This window comes from Podarcis gaigeae (assembly GCF_964106915.1).
Source record: "Podarcis gaigeae genome assembly, chromosome: 6".
NCBI lineage: Eukaryota > Metazoa > Chordata > Lepidosauria > Squamata > Lacertidae > Podarcis > Podarcis gaigeae.
In genome coordinates this window covers 13,929,155-13,943,581 of record NC_139682.1, presented here as the reverse complement: position 1 = coordinate 13,943,581, position 14,427 = coordinate 13,929,155, and the positions used below count along the sequence as shown (strand labels likewise).

At 45.5% G+C, this 14,427-nt stretch overlaps 1 protein-coding gene and 1 long non-coding RNA gene across 2 annotated transcripts in view; one reads left to right on the top strand and one right to left on the bottom strand.

Moving 5' to 3' along the window:
- APCDD1L (APC down-regulated 1 like) overlaps window positions 1-2,889 on the bottom strand; it is a 49,511-nt gene extending 46,622 nt beyond the window's left edge. Inside the window, exon 1 of the mRNA XM_083744459.1 lies at window positions 2,435-2,889. Coding sequence (XP_083600585.1) covers window positions 2,435-2,471 — 37 coding nt within the window. The 5' untranslated portion in view covers window positions 2,472-2,889. The remainder of the gene's footprint in view (window positions 1-2,434) is intronic.
- Window positions 2,890-2,979: 90 nt separating this feature from the next.
- Window positions 2,980-5,146, top strand: LOC310847276. The gene is made up of 3 exons (XR_014565753.1): window positions 2,980-3,203; window positions 3,856-3,939; window positions 4,419-5,146. It is a non-coding gene; the product is annotated as an uncharacterized lncRNA (long non-coding RNA).
- The last annotated feature ends 9,281 nt before the right edge of the window (window positions 5,147-14,427 follow it).

The following is a 14,427-nucleotide window of genomic DNA, read 5'->3' as shown; positions in this document are numbered from 1 at the left end:
GAGTTGTAGTCCAAAACATCCTACGCTATAGGACACATTAACTATAACTGCTGGAAATTGTGGCATATGCCAGCTGTCGTTCAAGGTGGGAAAGGCGACGAATTTTGCAAGGGCTCGAAAATGCATTTCCCCATTTTCCAGACTATACAAGTGACCTGCAAGCGACTTTTCAGATGGTTACAAAACTTGCATTCCTCAATAGGTGCACATTTCCCTGTTAAGATACGCAAAAGAGAACAAGCACATTACAGGTCTGGCCCACTGTTTGCAGATCGCGGCCATTCCCTCTGTATTTACTATGTGCTACATGAATATTAATAAAATATAGTTTTAAAAAAGCCACCACGCTGCAAATAGCTGTGGAAAGCATTTCAAGTGAAGGGAGAGGGTGGAACGAATCCCCAAATCAAACGGGATGGAAGTTTTCCAGTTCCTGAAGATTGCTGCCCGGCTAGTTAAGCTTGACCAATATCGGACAGTGGGGGCGTCAAGGCAGAGCCAAGAAAAACCCTTCCCTCCCAGCCGCCTTCCTTTTGCAATCGAGATTGGCACCACCACCTCTCAGGTGTTTGGCTGAAGCCAGCAATGTCTCTTCCTCATTATTAGCTGTGATCTTTTATTAGCTGTCGGAGACTGGCGCTGGCTCCTCCAGGCATGCTCCCTGCCATGGCAAACAGAAGCAGATCCCAAACACATGTACATGTCTGCGTGTAACCCTTTCTCGCTGCAGCAAAAAATCGGCAAGCTGACGGATCGGCAACTTGGGACATCCAGGGGGGTGGGGACGGGGACCACACCAAAATTGACAAAAGAGCATGTGCACATATTCACCGTCCTCAACTGAGTGAGCCGAGAGACGCACATCTGGCAAAGGAGGCTCTTCTCTACCAAAAATAAAATAAAAATCAGGCCGCAATATATTGGCTTGGCTTCTAAGCTGCTGCAGGAGCCTTTTGCCGTGTTAGCTGCAAGCAGTTCTCTGGAATTTGTCCCAGATGAGCCAGGCAAGCTCAGGGGAACCATTTGGACTTAAAACTGAGTCAGGGGCTTAGCGAGAGAACCTGCTGTCCACCCCCAGGACATGGGAAGCAAGGAGAGAAGGGCTGCCTTTGTGTGTGGCAGTGCCTGTTCCACAAGTAACTGTGCATCTGGCACAAGGGGTAAGTCTTTTTACACACACAGTACATTTATGTAGGGGGGGCGGCGGTTTGGATGCCTGTACACAACCCCTAATTATTTCCCCCCATCCTTTCATTACAGAAGGAAGCCCAGGTGGCTGAGTCTACACAGGAGACAAGATTTATTAAAAGCCTCCGCAACTTGCAACTTTGGCTCCCCACATGAGTGCAAAATTGCATCCTTTCAAAGCAGGCTCGAGCACTGAAAGACAGGGAGCCGCAGTACCAAGATCTGGGGGACAGAACCGAGCAGGGAAGTGTAAATTTTAGGAATCCCCAAAAGAAGATCCGTTCTGGAAAATGCGCACACACAATATCAATCCCTCGTGTTCTGGGCGGATTAAGCTTTCAACTTGGTTGTTCTGTCCTGTTCCATTAATGCAATTTCACTGCCCTGACCTGTTCAGAAAGACTTCAAACACCCCGCAACCAACCACTTTTCAATCCATACTGATGGGTGTCAGCAGTTCGGGACACTGGAGTAGGTGGTGGAACTTATTCCGGAGTACAATCATGCACATTTGTGTATAGGGTGTAAATACCAATCAGAATCGATATTGCTGCATGGGAGGGTTCGACTTCTTCCAGTTCCGACTGTACTTAAATACACAAACTCACACATAAAGCGTCACAACCGTGAACCCCGCATTAATCTGGAGTAGCCACCGCTTCCTATTAATCACAGGACATTCACACTCAATAACCCTTACAGCGCAATTGTTCCGGGTGCCTATTCAGCTAATTCCGCCGGTTTTAATGCAACTTACTCTTATGTATGGGACTGCTACCTACTTGCGGGGCTTGCGTTTGAGTAGGCACGTGTAGGTTTGCACTCCTTAATATTATTATTATTACTATTACTATTATTATCCTAATTATTCTGACTTCGAGGCCAACAGAGCAATTAAAGGGTATTGCGATTCCATTTTAAGCGTTGTCGCCTCTGCGAGGGTGTTCGGCGCGCACTAAATCCTCTTGCCCGCGCAACTCCCCATCCCCAGCCGTTCAGACGTTCCCGACTGCAGCCGCGCTTTGCTTTTACACGTGGGAATCCGCTTTACCCCTTGACGCTCTACGGGCGCAACGGTGCCGCGGCTAACCCAGCTCCTTGGAGACCATCAGCCGGGCATAGCCGAGGGAGCCCGAGGGAGCTGCGGGTCTCCACGCTCCAAAGCGGCAGTCAGGAACCCCAGGCGCAGATGCAAGCTCAAACCCACGCGCCCATTAAAAAATATAAACATCGCGCGACTGCTTACCTACGAAGAGCCCCACGAGCCACCAGGAGCCGAGCATGGCCAGGTCCAAGCCCCACGCGGCGGTGCCTTTGCAACAACCTGTCCCCGGGAAACAGCCGGGGAGGGGAAAAACCAAAGCGCGCGCGGAGAGGAGGCAACTCCGGTGCTGTTTTGCTCAGCGCGCACCGCCTGTGCCGGGGAATCCCCGGGGATCCATGTGCTGCTGAGAAGCGAAAGCCCCGGGCAGGCGGGGAGAGGCAGCCCACGGGCAAAGGAGGCCCCGACGGGCTGGGTTTGGCGGCGGCGGCGGCTGCTTCAGAGATCGAGAGAGAAACACGCCGCGCTCTTCTCTCCTCCTGCTGCTCCCCTTGCAGCGCACCGCGCGTTCGCTTCTTCGGAGCCGCAGTGCCTGGCTGCCGATAGTTTTAAGGCAGTTCGGCAGATCCCAGGTTCGCCGGCCAGAAGAGGTGGAGACTGGGGAGGTGGTTGGGGGGGCGAGGGAGGGACAGGCGGAGAGGGGTGTCCCCACGTCCCTCCACGCACATTTCGGTCACGCCCAGCCCTGGCCGAGTCCCTCCGCCGACTTCCCCACCCCCAGCAGAAATTATTTGCGGTCTGCCCCCACGCCACCATTCACAGACCAAAATCGCTTTCAAAGAGGATTAGAGGAAGGCGAGGGCTGCTGGCCACGATGGCTTTGCGCACTCTCAGCGGCCGGTTGTTTTATTTTACAGTATTTTTGATAATTACATTTATAGCCCAGCTTTCCCCCCAAAGAGCTCAAAGATAAGTGAGCTTGGTAATATGGGGCCCTGAGCAAGGACAAAATTTGGCGCCCCTCCCCACTAAATATTTCTTATTTTCACAAAAATTCCATTTTTTTGCACGATTGCTCTCAGTTGGTATCCATATAAATATGGTAAAGGGACTCCTGACCATTAGGTACAGTCATGGCTGACTCTGAGGTTGCAGCGCTCATCTCGCTTTATTGGCGGAGGGAGCCGGCGTACAGCTTCCAGGTCATGTAGCCAGCATGACTAAGCCGCTTCTGGCGAACCAGAGCAGCGCACGGAAACGCTATTTACCTTCCCGCCGGAGCGGTACCTATTTATCTACTTGCACTTTGACGTGCTTTTGAACTGCTAGGTTGGCAGGACCAGGGACTGAGCAAAGGGAGCTCATCCCATTGCGGGGATTTGAACCGCCCACCTTCTGATCGGCAAGTCCTGGGCTCTGTGGTTTAACCCACAACACCATTATTATTACTATTTTGCGCGCTGCCACTCAAATTCAGTTTCCTCACTGCCATAGCTTTGGGCACAGAGCAAAATCAGGCCTCTGTGCTCACTTCCAGATCACTTCTTTATTGAGCGTTCATCCCGATTTGTTTGCAGGACAGTTAGATGGTGTTCCAGTGCATTTGCCTGTCACTTTCCTTACAGTAAAAAGTCTGATCTTTTGGAGATTCAGGTTTCTTGAGCAAGAACCTCCCAGTCAACTATTGATGGTGCAACCTGCATTTGCAGGTATGTGATTGAATCCCACCTGCCTCACCTGAATGAGGCAAGAGGGGTATCAACTGTGACCTCACTCAGTGGCTGTTGGAACATAAGGAAGAGGCTTTGCCATCAAGGAAAGCCTTTGCAACCCTGATAGCAAACTTGTGGTCTCTTGCCAGTGCCAAGTGAAAAGCACTCTAATACGTATTTTGGTGCCCAAGGCAAATAAACCAACCAGTCCCGTGTGTACCCGAAGCAAAAATATAATGAGGAACTGTTTGTGTTCTTTGTAGCTCTTTAGAAGTGCCCAAAATATATTGCCTGTAGCAGCTGCCTCCCTCTGCCTGATGGGGCAAGTCCCTGGCATGTGTATGATTTCAGCATCCATTGGGCGGCGTGCCACAGGCACTCTGTGCTAAGAGTTGAATTCTGCACAAGATGATAAGGTCTGAGGGGGACAGCATCTGTATCTATGTGTTCCCTGATACCACCATCTTTCTAACCAGGGGACCGTGCAAGCGGAACTTTAAAAACGGGGCAGATATTGCAAGGATTTGCAGGAGAGCCACCACCACCGATACAGCTGTTGGCACTGTTTTTGTGCCCTCTGGGCTGAAAACAAGCAGGCTCCAGGGTCGTGTGAATCAGCCCTCGTGAGTGTTGAGGCAAGTGATGCTGTGAGTTTGCCCAAGGGAAGGGCTTTTCAGCTGAGCATCACCCTAGCCAAGTGGCATGCCCTTTGGGCTTGGAAACCAGCCATCTCTCGACTGCCAAGAAAACCTCCTCCCCTCCTGCTTCACTTTCCTGCCATTGCATGCCTTTCCCACCAAGGCTGCTTTGAGAGACCCACTATTCAATAGTTTCGCATCTCCCAGAAGGAGCGTTTCTGCAGCCAGCTGGGGCCTGAGGACAATAAGCGAGAAGAGACGTTTTCTGCCAGGGACATAAGCCTTAGACAAGAGTTTCTCTTAATATATTAATTAGTGTTTTGGAGGGGATGTTGTGGTTTGTTTGTGTTTCCAGGGAACTGAGGCAAGTGGAGCCTGGTATCTGCCAGTTCCACGCCCCCCCTTAAAAATATTTTTTTTCTGAAAGCAACAGCTTCCTGAAGCTATAGGAGACTGGGGGACATCTGGGCAAATATGCTGTGTATTAGCCAAGTAGCATGATGACCGCTTCTATACTGCATACTTATTTGTCAGGCAGCATTGGTAGTTATCGCTAGCCAACCCTTTAACTGCACACTAGTCAAGATGAGTTAATGTAGATTACTAGTTTTGGGTGGGTGAGGGAGGAATGAAGGAAATCAAACCCACAACAAAAACTTCATGGGGGGGGGCGAACTAAGTTGGGATGTGTGTAATTCTATACAATAACATGCATCTTCAAAGGTAAAACACAAAATCTATGGCCACAAGTACTGTATTTTTTAAAAAAGTGATGCATCACTGGAATGAACAAACCTAAAACCTTTTGTACATAACAGACATTATGCATTTATGTATTTGCACACATTATGTATGTTATGTAGCATTTAAACCATACATTGGTCTCCTCCAGTGATCTAGGATCATGGTCATCACAATTTGATGCTTTTGAATCATGGTGCTGGAGGAGACTCTTGAGAGTCCCATGGACTGCAAGAAGATCAAACCTATCCTTTCGGAAGGAAATCAGCCCTGAGTGCTCACTGGAAGGACAGATCCTGAAGCTGAGGCTCCAATGCTCTGGCCACCTCATGAGAAGAGAAGACTCCCTGGAAAAGACCCTGATGTTGGGAAAGATGGAGGGCACAAGGAGAAGGGGGTGACAGAGGACGAGATGGTTGGACAGTGTTCTCAAAGCTACCAGCATGAGTTTGACCAAACTGCGGGAGGCAGTGGAAGACAGGAGTGCCTGGCGTGCTCTGGTCCATGGGGTCACGAAGAGTCGGACACAACTAAACAACAAACTTACTCTAAGCTTCCAGCCTTCATGGCATATAATGCTTCCACCCTCTCTATTGTATGCTCTCTTTATCTGTAGATGGGGGGGGTCTACTCATTCGGCATCTCTCCCCCAGTTCCTTTGATTCTTTGATGTCTTAATGCCTCATTACCCCCAGGCTATCACCTAATGCAGGAGGCTAGTCCTGGCTTAATTAGCTGTTGACACATGCTGATTCCAGATGATTAGAAGTGTCTAATACACAGTTTAAATACCCACAGGTCTAGCACATTTTTAACACTCCAAGCATTAGTTAAATTCTGTCACTAGCTAGATCCAGGAATCTTGAGGAAAGTTATGACAGGACTCACTTCTTAGGCTCTCTCATTGTGCTTCGTTCCTGGTTAACGTCTGCAGTGTGGTATAGACCACAAAGGAGAAATCACGCGCCCATTTTTAGCCAACGTTTTGTGATTTTATGTTTGAATCATATATCTGTAGTAAGCACAAACAAATTTATGTGCCGTTACAAAAAAGCCCTTAGAGTTCTAGCATGGAAGGTACAGATGTATTACACTTTTGCATAACTGGGCAGTGTTTTTCCATCGAAAGAAGCAAAATCTTAACATCAGCTCTGACCAGCTTAGCCCCAAATGCTGTAACCTTTTCTCATAGGGCAGTTGCTCAGTCTCCTTGATCACTTTGGCTGTCCTTTTAAGGGGTTGCATCCAAAACAGCTCCAAAAATGGTGACGGCTATTCCGTCGGGACCTGGTGTGCAACACAGCAGCCCTGTAACTCTGGCAGGAACAGAGTACTCAGCATCAGCAGATCTCCTTAAATTTATTCACAATATTCCCAACAAAGTATGCACAGTGTTCTCGGCTGGGCCCACTGCACCTGGGACAGGATCCAGCCCAGGCTCTGTTTCTCCTCTTACAAATCTCAAACCGGGCGTTGTTGTGCAACAACGGCGAACAAATAAAAATGCTGAGAAGCTTGGTAAGCCCCACCATGGTGGCTGGATGGAAATGTGAACAGTATTGGGGGAAGCTAATGCATTCCAGAGGCATTTGGGCATTATATGTTTTCATACTTCCAGTTGGACTGCTTTGACCTTGGCGTTGGGTAGTCAATTCTAGGCAGCTCTTGCATGACCTCGTCTGCCAACATATTATCACTGAGCTGAATCGAGGCTGACGCTTGAACGGGAGATGTGTTGGCCGCCTCCAAAACCCTCTGTTACCACCTGACGCCACTTTTGATGGACAAATCGAACTGAACAGAAATTCAGAGCTTGCTTTCTCCCTTTCTTTCCTCTCTGCCAAGACAACCTCGTTTAAAAGATAGCTGATTGATAGATTGTCACCGATGCTAAACGGGTCCCTGTGTCGCTGCTTTTTAATCATAAAAAAAAAAGAAATGGAAAAGATCTCTAGGGAAAGAGGAATAAATGCATTTCCTCATTTATATCTCATATTGGCAATGAGCAAGAAACAAAATGTTGACGAAACGGTGAATGTGGAGCAATTTTCCACTGTTCAAATAAAGGAAAACAGCTAGTGTCATAATTCATACCCGACATTTTCTGCTGGAGAGAAGAGGGGCGGATGCCAAAATATAATGACTTTGATAGTTTAATACTCATTCAGCTGTCTAAGCTACAGGCTGAGTTTAATGGGGCTTTTGAAGCAGAAAAATAGGCAGGCATCTATATGTGAAAAATCGATTTGGACATGCTATAAAACGAAGCATTTTGTTGAAAATTATCCGCCTCTTGACTGGGTATCCTGGATTTGCTATTAAAAAAAAAAATTCAGCACCTTAAGGTTACAACCCTAAGCAAAGGTACTAGAAAGTAAGTCCTGTGGGACTTGGCAGGATTTACTTCTAGGTAAACATGCTGAGGATCACTTGGTGGAAAATAATTTCGCACTTCTTGGAAATTTGTGTGGAGAGGGAAAAAAGCTGTATTTTTGGTATTTTGGTATTTTGCTCTCACAGAAACTTAGTGAGGTAGATATATTTATTTCAGGGGGGCTGTCTATGTGGCAAACGCTCTTCCTTGCCACAGGAGGTTTGGTAAGAATGCTGAAAATTATTTTGTTGTTGTTGTTTAGTCATTTAGTCGTGTCCGACTCTTCGTGACCCCATGGACCAGAGCACACCAGGCACTCCTGTCTTCCACTGCCTCCCTCAGTTTGGTCAAACTCATGCTGGTAGCTTCGAGAACACTGTCCAACCATCTCGTCCTCTGTTGTCCCCTTCTCCTTGTGCTCTCAATCTTGCCTGACATCAGGGTCTTTTCCAGGGAGTCTTCTCTTCTCATGAGGTGGCCAAAGTATTGGAAGCTCAGCTTCAGGATCTGTCCTTCCAGAGACTTCCGGAGGCGGCGCGAAACAGCAATGGCGGTCCTCTTCGCGCTGTGAAGAGGGGCTCCGCGAAAAAGGGTCGTCCGCTACGGCAAAGCGGAGACCCATCAAGAAAAACCGCAGGCAGAGTGAGCCTGCGGCCGTGGGACTCGGCGGGCGCCTTGAGCCCCCCCAGAAGCGGAGAAGGAGCCTCGTAAGAGGCTCCGGAACGTGAAAGGGGGAGCGGCGCTGTGAGTTCATCGCTCTTTTCGTGGATGCAAAGCCGCGCTGCTGCTGCTGATGAGCGCCGACCTTTCTACCTGAAAACATCGAAATTGGAGCAACATACCCGTGAGTAAAGGGTGTAAATTTGTAACCAAATTGGAGAAATTCGGCTGAAAACGGGAGGCGAGTAACAGGAAGTCCGCCTCCCGACTCTGCTAATTAGATCAAAGCAAGGGCTCTGAAGTGAGCTGAAGTGTTTAAAAGGGACTGTAAAAGCGGAGGAAAGAGTGCATTGATAGACTGTGTATCTTTGAGGAGAAAAGGGAAAGATTTGCGAAATTTATGGACTTTTGTTCTCTGGAACTGTCCCCCTATTTTTGAGCCAAACGGAATTAAAAGGGGTAACCCTGTCATCGGGCTGCCAGGGTATAGAAGAGAACTGTCAAACTGCTGTCAAACTGACGACATTGTAGCAGAGACTTAAACTGTTGCATGGACTGAGATATTAACGCTTAACATTGTTGCTGAGACCTCCTTTGACACCTTGTGGCTGGAGTTTAAGAAACTGGAAGCTTTGGAAACCTTCCTTTTGTGCATTGGAATTACAAAAATTTAACATGGGGAATATAGGAACTTCAATGGCAGAAAATAGTTCCTTCCTTTTTTGAAATTTCGAACTACTCCCCCTAGAGGATTGTGGAAGTATAGTGGCCTGGGAATTGAACTTTATTGAAATTCTTTGTGGTTTAATTGTTTATACTTTGGACCTGTCTTTCTCATGGGACAAAAGATCATTTGACCTTGAACAGAGGCAGGTGTGGAATGAGCGGCCCAGGGAGAACAAGAGCAGCTAAAGCCAAAGATAAAGAAAAAGAGAAAAAATCTGGGCAACTCATGCAAACAACTTTAACTCATCATCACAGATCATCCGTCCCAACTGTGCTGACAGCACAGGAGGTGGAATTTGTACAGCCTGCTACAGAAGATATGGCAACTGGAGGATCTGAAACAGTTTTGAAGCAAATTTTGGAACAACTGGCAGTTTTAAATCAAAAAGTGGATAATCAAACATCAAAAATTGACCAAGCTACATCCTCTATTGGCAGATTAACTGAACAGGTTTCGCAGCACACCCAGGCGATTGAAAAACTGCAAGGAGCTACGGCTGAAAACTACAAATTAGCTGTGGAAGCCAATCAAAAAGCAGAACAGGCGAATATAAAGGTTGATGAAATTAAAGGGGAAGTAAGGCCTCTGAAAAGACAGGTAGGGGAACAACAAGCCTACCTGTCATTGGTTGAATTGAAAAGTAAAGAAAACAATCTCAGGATAAGGGCTATCCCGGAATTGGAGAAAGACAACCTAGAGGGATTTCTGACACTTTTGTTCTCCAAATTCTGGGGAATTGAGGAAGAAAAGGACTTTAAAAATGTGACAGCCTTTAGACTGGGAAAATCTGTAAAGAAAGACAAGTCCAGAGACTGCTTAGTTATTCTGAGATCAAGAGAAGAGAGGGATAAGATATTAGGCCTACATTTCAAGAAATCTTTGGAGATAGAAGGCAAAAAGGCTGAAATTTACAGAGATATACCCAAATATCTCTTGGAACTCAGGACTACCTATTTAGACTTGACCAAATTGTTGAGACACAACGGAATTCCTTATAGGTGGGAGTTTCCACAAGGACTTTCATTTACTTACAAAGGAAGGAAAATAAAAATTAAATCACCTGAAGACCAGCAGAAGTTCCTACACGACCACGAGGAGGACCTGCAAAAAGGAGCTGCAGCTTCTTGGCCTCCACCACCACCGGGACCACCTTCAAGAGTCATACCACCTGGATCTGGACCAGCACTACCTCCTCCGGGATCGGAGGGAAACTTAGACACCCCATTGTAGGACCCGTCAATTGAATCAGGATGTCTCTGCAGCTTCTCAGTTGGAACATAAATGGCGGAAATTCCCCGGAAAAAAGAAGAAAAGTTTTTCACATTTTGAAAAAGGAACAATTGGACGTTATCTGCCTACAAGAAACACATGTGACAAGGCTCCACAGAAAAGTGCTAATTAATAAAAGACTAGGCCAAGAATTTATTTCTTCGGATAAAGTTAAGAAAAGAGGAGTGGTGATATATGCAAAGGAGAGCCTGTCACCGAAATTCTTATTCAAAGATGAACATGGCCGAATTCTGGCGATTGAAATACAGACACAAGGAGAAAAAATTTTGATATTAGGAATATATGCTCCAAATGAGGGAAAATCGGAATTTTTCAGGAAGCTGCATGAGACTATGCTGGATTACTTGGACTATAATAACATCATTATGTTGGGCGATATGAATGGGGTTGTGTCTGTAAACATGGATAAGTCACAAAGTGCCAACATATCGAAAGATGGCAGACTACCTAAAACCTTTTTTGAAATGACTGACAATATGGACTTAATCGACATATGGAGGGTTAAGAACCCTCTAGGGAAAGAAGGAACTTTCTTTTCTGAAGCTCATCTGACATGGACACGAATCGACCAAATATGGACAACTAGAGGACTGGCACCTAAGACTAGAAAAGTGGAAATCTGCCCAAAAACCTGCTCCGACCATAATGCTTTGAAAGTGGAATTGAGACTAAATACAACCGGATCCTTTAGATGGAAAATGAATGACACTATATTAAGAGATCAGGAGATTGTTAAGAAGGCCCAAAAAACTTTAAAGGACTATTTTGAGATAAATTTGAATACCACCGTGGAAAAAAGAATAATCTGGGACGCAAGCAAGGCAGTTATGAGAGGGTTTCTAATACAACAAAACACGATTAAGAAAAGGCTCTGGAATGAAAAGAAGGAGAAGATATTGGAGAAAATAAGAGAAGGAGAGAAAAAATTAAGATCTAGGCCTAAGTCGAAGGATGTGCTAAGAGAAGTGAATTTTTTCCAGGCGCAATATTCAAAATTGATAAATCAAGAGGTGGAATGGAAAATTAAACAAATGAAACAAAGATCCTTTGAATCAGCGAATAAGTGTGGGAAACTGCTAGCCTGGCAGTTGAAAAAGAGACAAAAGCTTAATACAGTTACAAATCTAGAGATTGAAGGGAGAATGGTTCAGAAACCTGAGGAAACCTGACTTACTGGAGAGTAAGACTCCGAGGTGGCTCTCACCGGTGGAGGCCAAGGCACATAAGAGACTTAACATGGAGGCCCATTGGCCTAAATATTGGGAAATAATTGAAAAAATTGGAGACAATTGGAGGTTGCTGAGCTTGGAAAAACTGAAAACCAAGGTGCGAGATTGGCTGCACTATGCGCAAATTCAGGAGGTCTTTAAAATAGATAAAAAGGTTGGATTCCAGGTGGAAAAATCGAAACTAGAGACTGAATTGTTAGAGCCAAAAAATAAATTACTTTCGAGAATGTATAACTTGCTGCTTAAGTGGAATACACAGGATGAGACAGTCAAATCCGCCATGATAAAATGGGCGCAGGATGTGGGGCACAACATTATGTTTGTAGACTGGGAAAGGTTATGGAACACCGGTTTGAAATTTACGGCATGCACTGCCTTGAAGGAAAATATTATGAAAATGGTATACCGGTGGTACATGACCCCAGTCAAACTAGCTAAGATATACCATCTGTCTGACAACAAATGTTGGAAATGTAGAGAGGCGGAAGGGACATTCTTTCATCTCTGGTGGACCTGCCCGAAAGTGAAGGCCTTCTGGGAAATGATCCATAATGAACTAAAAAAGGTATTGAGATTTACCTTACCTAAGAAACCAGAGGCCTTCCTTCTGGGCATGGTGGACCAGAGAGTGCTTAAGAAGGACAGAACTTTTTTCATGTATGCTACCACAGCAGCAAGGATCCTGATTGCAAAATATTGGAAGACACAAGATTTACCCACGTTGGAGGAATGGCAATCGCAGTTGATGGACTATATGGAATTGGCTGAAATGACTGGCAGAATCCGAGACTTGGGAGAAGAAACAATTGAGGAGGACTGGAAAAAGTTTAAGGATTATTTGAAAAAACACTATAAGCTGTATGAATGTTAAAAAAAAATGCACCTTTTAGGAAACTCTAGCTTCAGCAAATGTAAGTTAATGAAATGAAAATTAAGACACAAGAATCTAGAGGTAAAATAACGAAACAACTTTATTGTGTTTAATACAAAGTGTACAGGAATTGGGTTACAGTTAAATTGAAATCAGGGAACATGATAAAATGGAAGATACAATAAGTTTTGAAATAAGTTAACAAACTGCTGATGTTTTATATGACAGAGAATGCAGGGTTTGGAGGACGTGGGGAAGTCCTTTAGACTTGATGAAAAAAGAACATGGAAATTTGTTATTCTTTTATTCTATTCTCTTATATCTATCCTTTATTCTTTTTTCTGTATTTCTTAAAATCAATAAAAATATTATTAAAAAAAAAAAGGATCTGTCCTTCCAGTGAGCACTCAGGGCTGATTTCCTTAAGAATGGAGAGGTTTGATCATCTTGCAGTCCATGGGACTCTCAAGAGTCTCCTCCAGCACCATAATTCAAAAGCATCAATTCTTCAGCGATCAGCCTTCTTTATGGTCCAGCTCTCACTTCCATACATCACTACTGGGAAAACCATAGCTTTTACTATACGGACCTTTGTCGGCAAGGTGATGTCTCTGCTTTTTAGGATGCTATCTAGGTTTGTCATTGCTTTTCTCCCAAGAAGCAGGCATCTTTTAATTTCGTGGCTGCTGTCATGAAAATTATTTAGCACCCCTCAAAATGAGGGGTCTTTCATTCCCTGAAACAAAGTAAATTCTGTTAAACCAGTTTGTCAGATTGATTATTGAGGTTAAACTATACATCTTCCAACCCATTATTTAAACTGTGTACCCAAAATCTAGGCCACTCCTACTGCTGTTTTGGAGTATACACACATCATCATCATCATCATCATCATTATTATTATTAGGCCCACTTGACTGCGTTGCCGCAGCCACTCTGGGAGACTTCCAACAAATGAAAACGCCAAACACAGTAAAACATCAAACATTAAAAACTTTTCTTACACCCACAAAGCTAGCAGTTAGCCACAATCCTCATCTACCCCACAGTTTCTTGATAATTCTGCATTTTGATACATTTCCCCCACAAACCAGTTTCAGTCTGATTTGAAAATGTAAGCCACTGGTGTGGGCAGACAGCAGGTGACTTGGAAGCACACCTAGGTGCACTGATGTGTACAGCAGGGTGCAAATGTGACTGGAAATGCAGTTTTGGGTTTTTTGGGGTGCGTGTGTGTGGAGAACCAAACTGCGCTTTCAGTCAGTAATGCATACGCAGCCTTAGTTATGACACAAGCTACTAGGAAAACAGCAACAGCATGTTTTCATCCTGAGTAAGACGCAGATCGGGTCCACCACCCAGCCACAGACTCGCCCCCTCCGAAGAGGCTAAAGGGCACAAGAGGCAAAGAAATTCGAGTGCCGGGCTTCAGGGAAGCCTTTCTACACCCACTGCCTAGGAACCCCTTGCTTGTTGGCCAAGAAATCCCTGAGTATTGCAAGGGATTGTGAGAAGTGCTCTGTGCATCCTCTCAGAGGTCTGTTGGACCTCACCATTACTCTGGGAGTGAACCATGAGTGCACCTTAGAGCATGCATTGGGGGACATTTAGAGCACGGTCCACCTGTGGCTTGCAAAATGTTTTTAATCTGAATTGTGGGACTCTTGGCTACCCACCTTCTAGCAGACATGGCATTCAATGGGCCTGTGATGTTTGAACGACAACAAAAATGATGGTTTTTCCTGTTGCCTTGTTGCAGGGAAGGAATGCCTGCGCATATAAATGTGTGTGAAAGTGGGGAGTGTCCTTCTTTGAGGGTGGGGGTGGTTTTGTCCCCTCTCTATATGTGTATGTGTATTTGCTTTGGCCCTGTCCTCTGCTTGCACAAAGAAACTGGAAGGCTATCTCTAAGGGTATGTAGATTTAGGCATGGAAAACTTCCCCCAGCCCTGCCC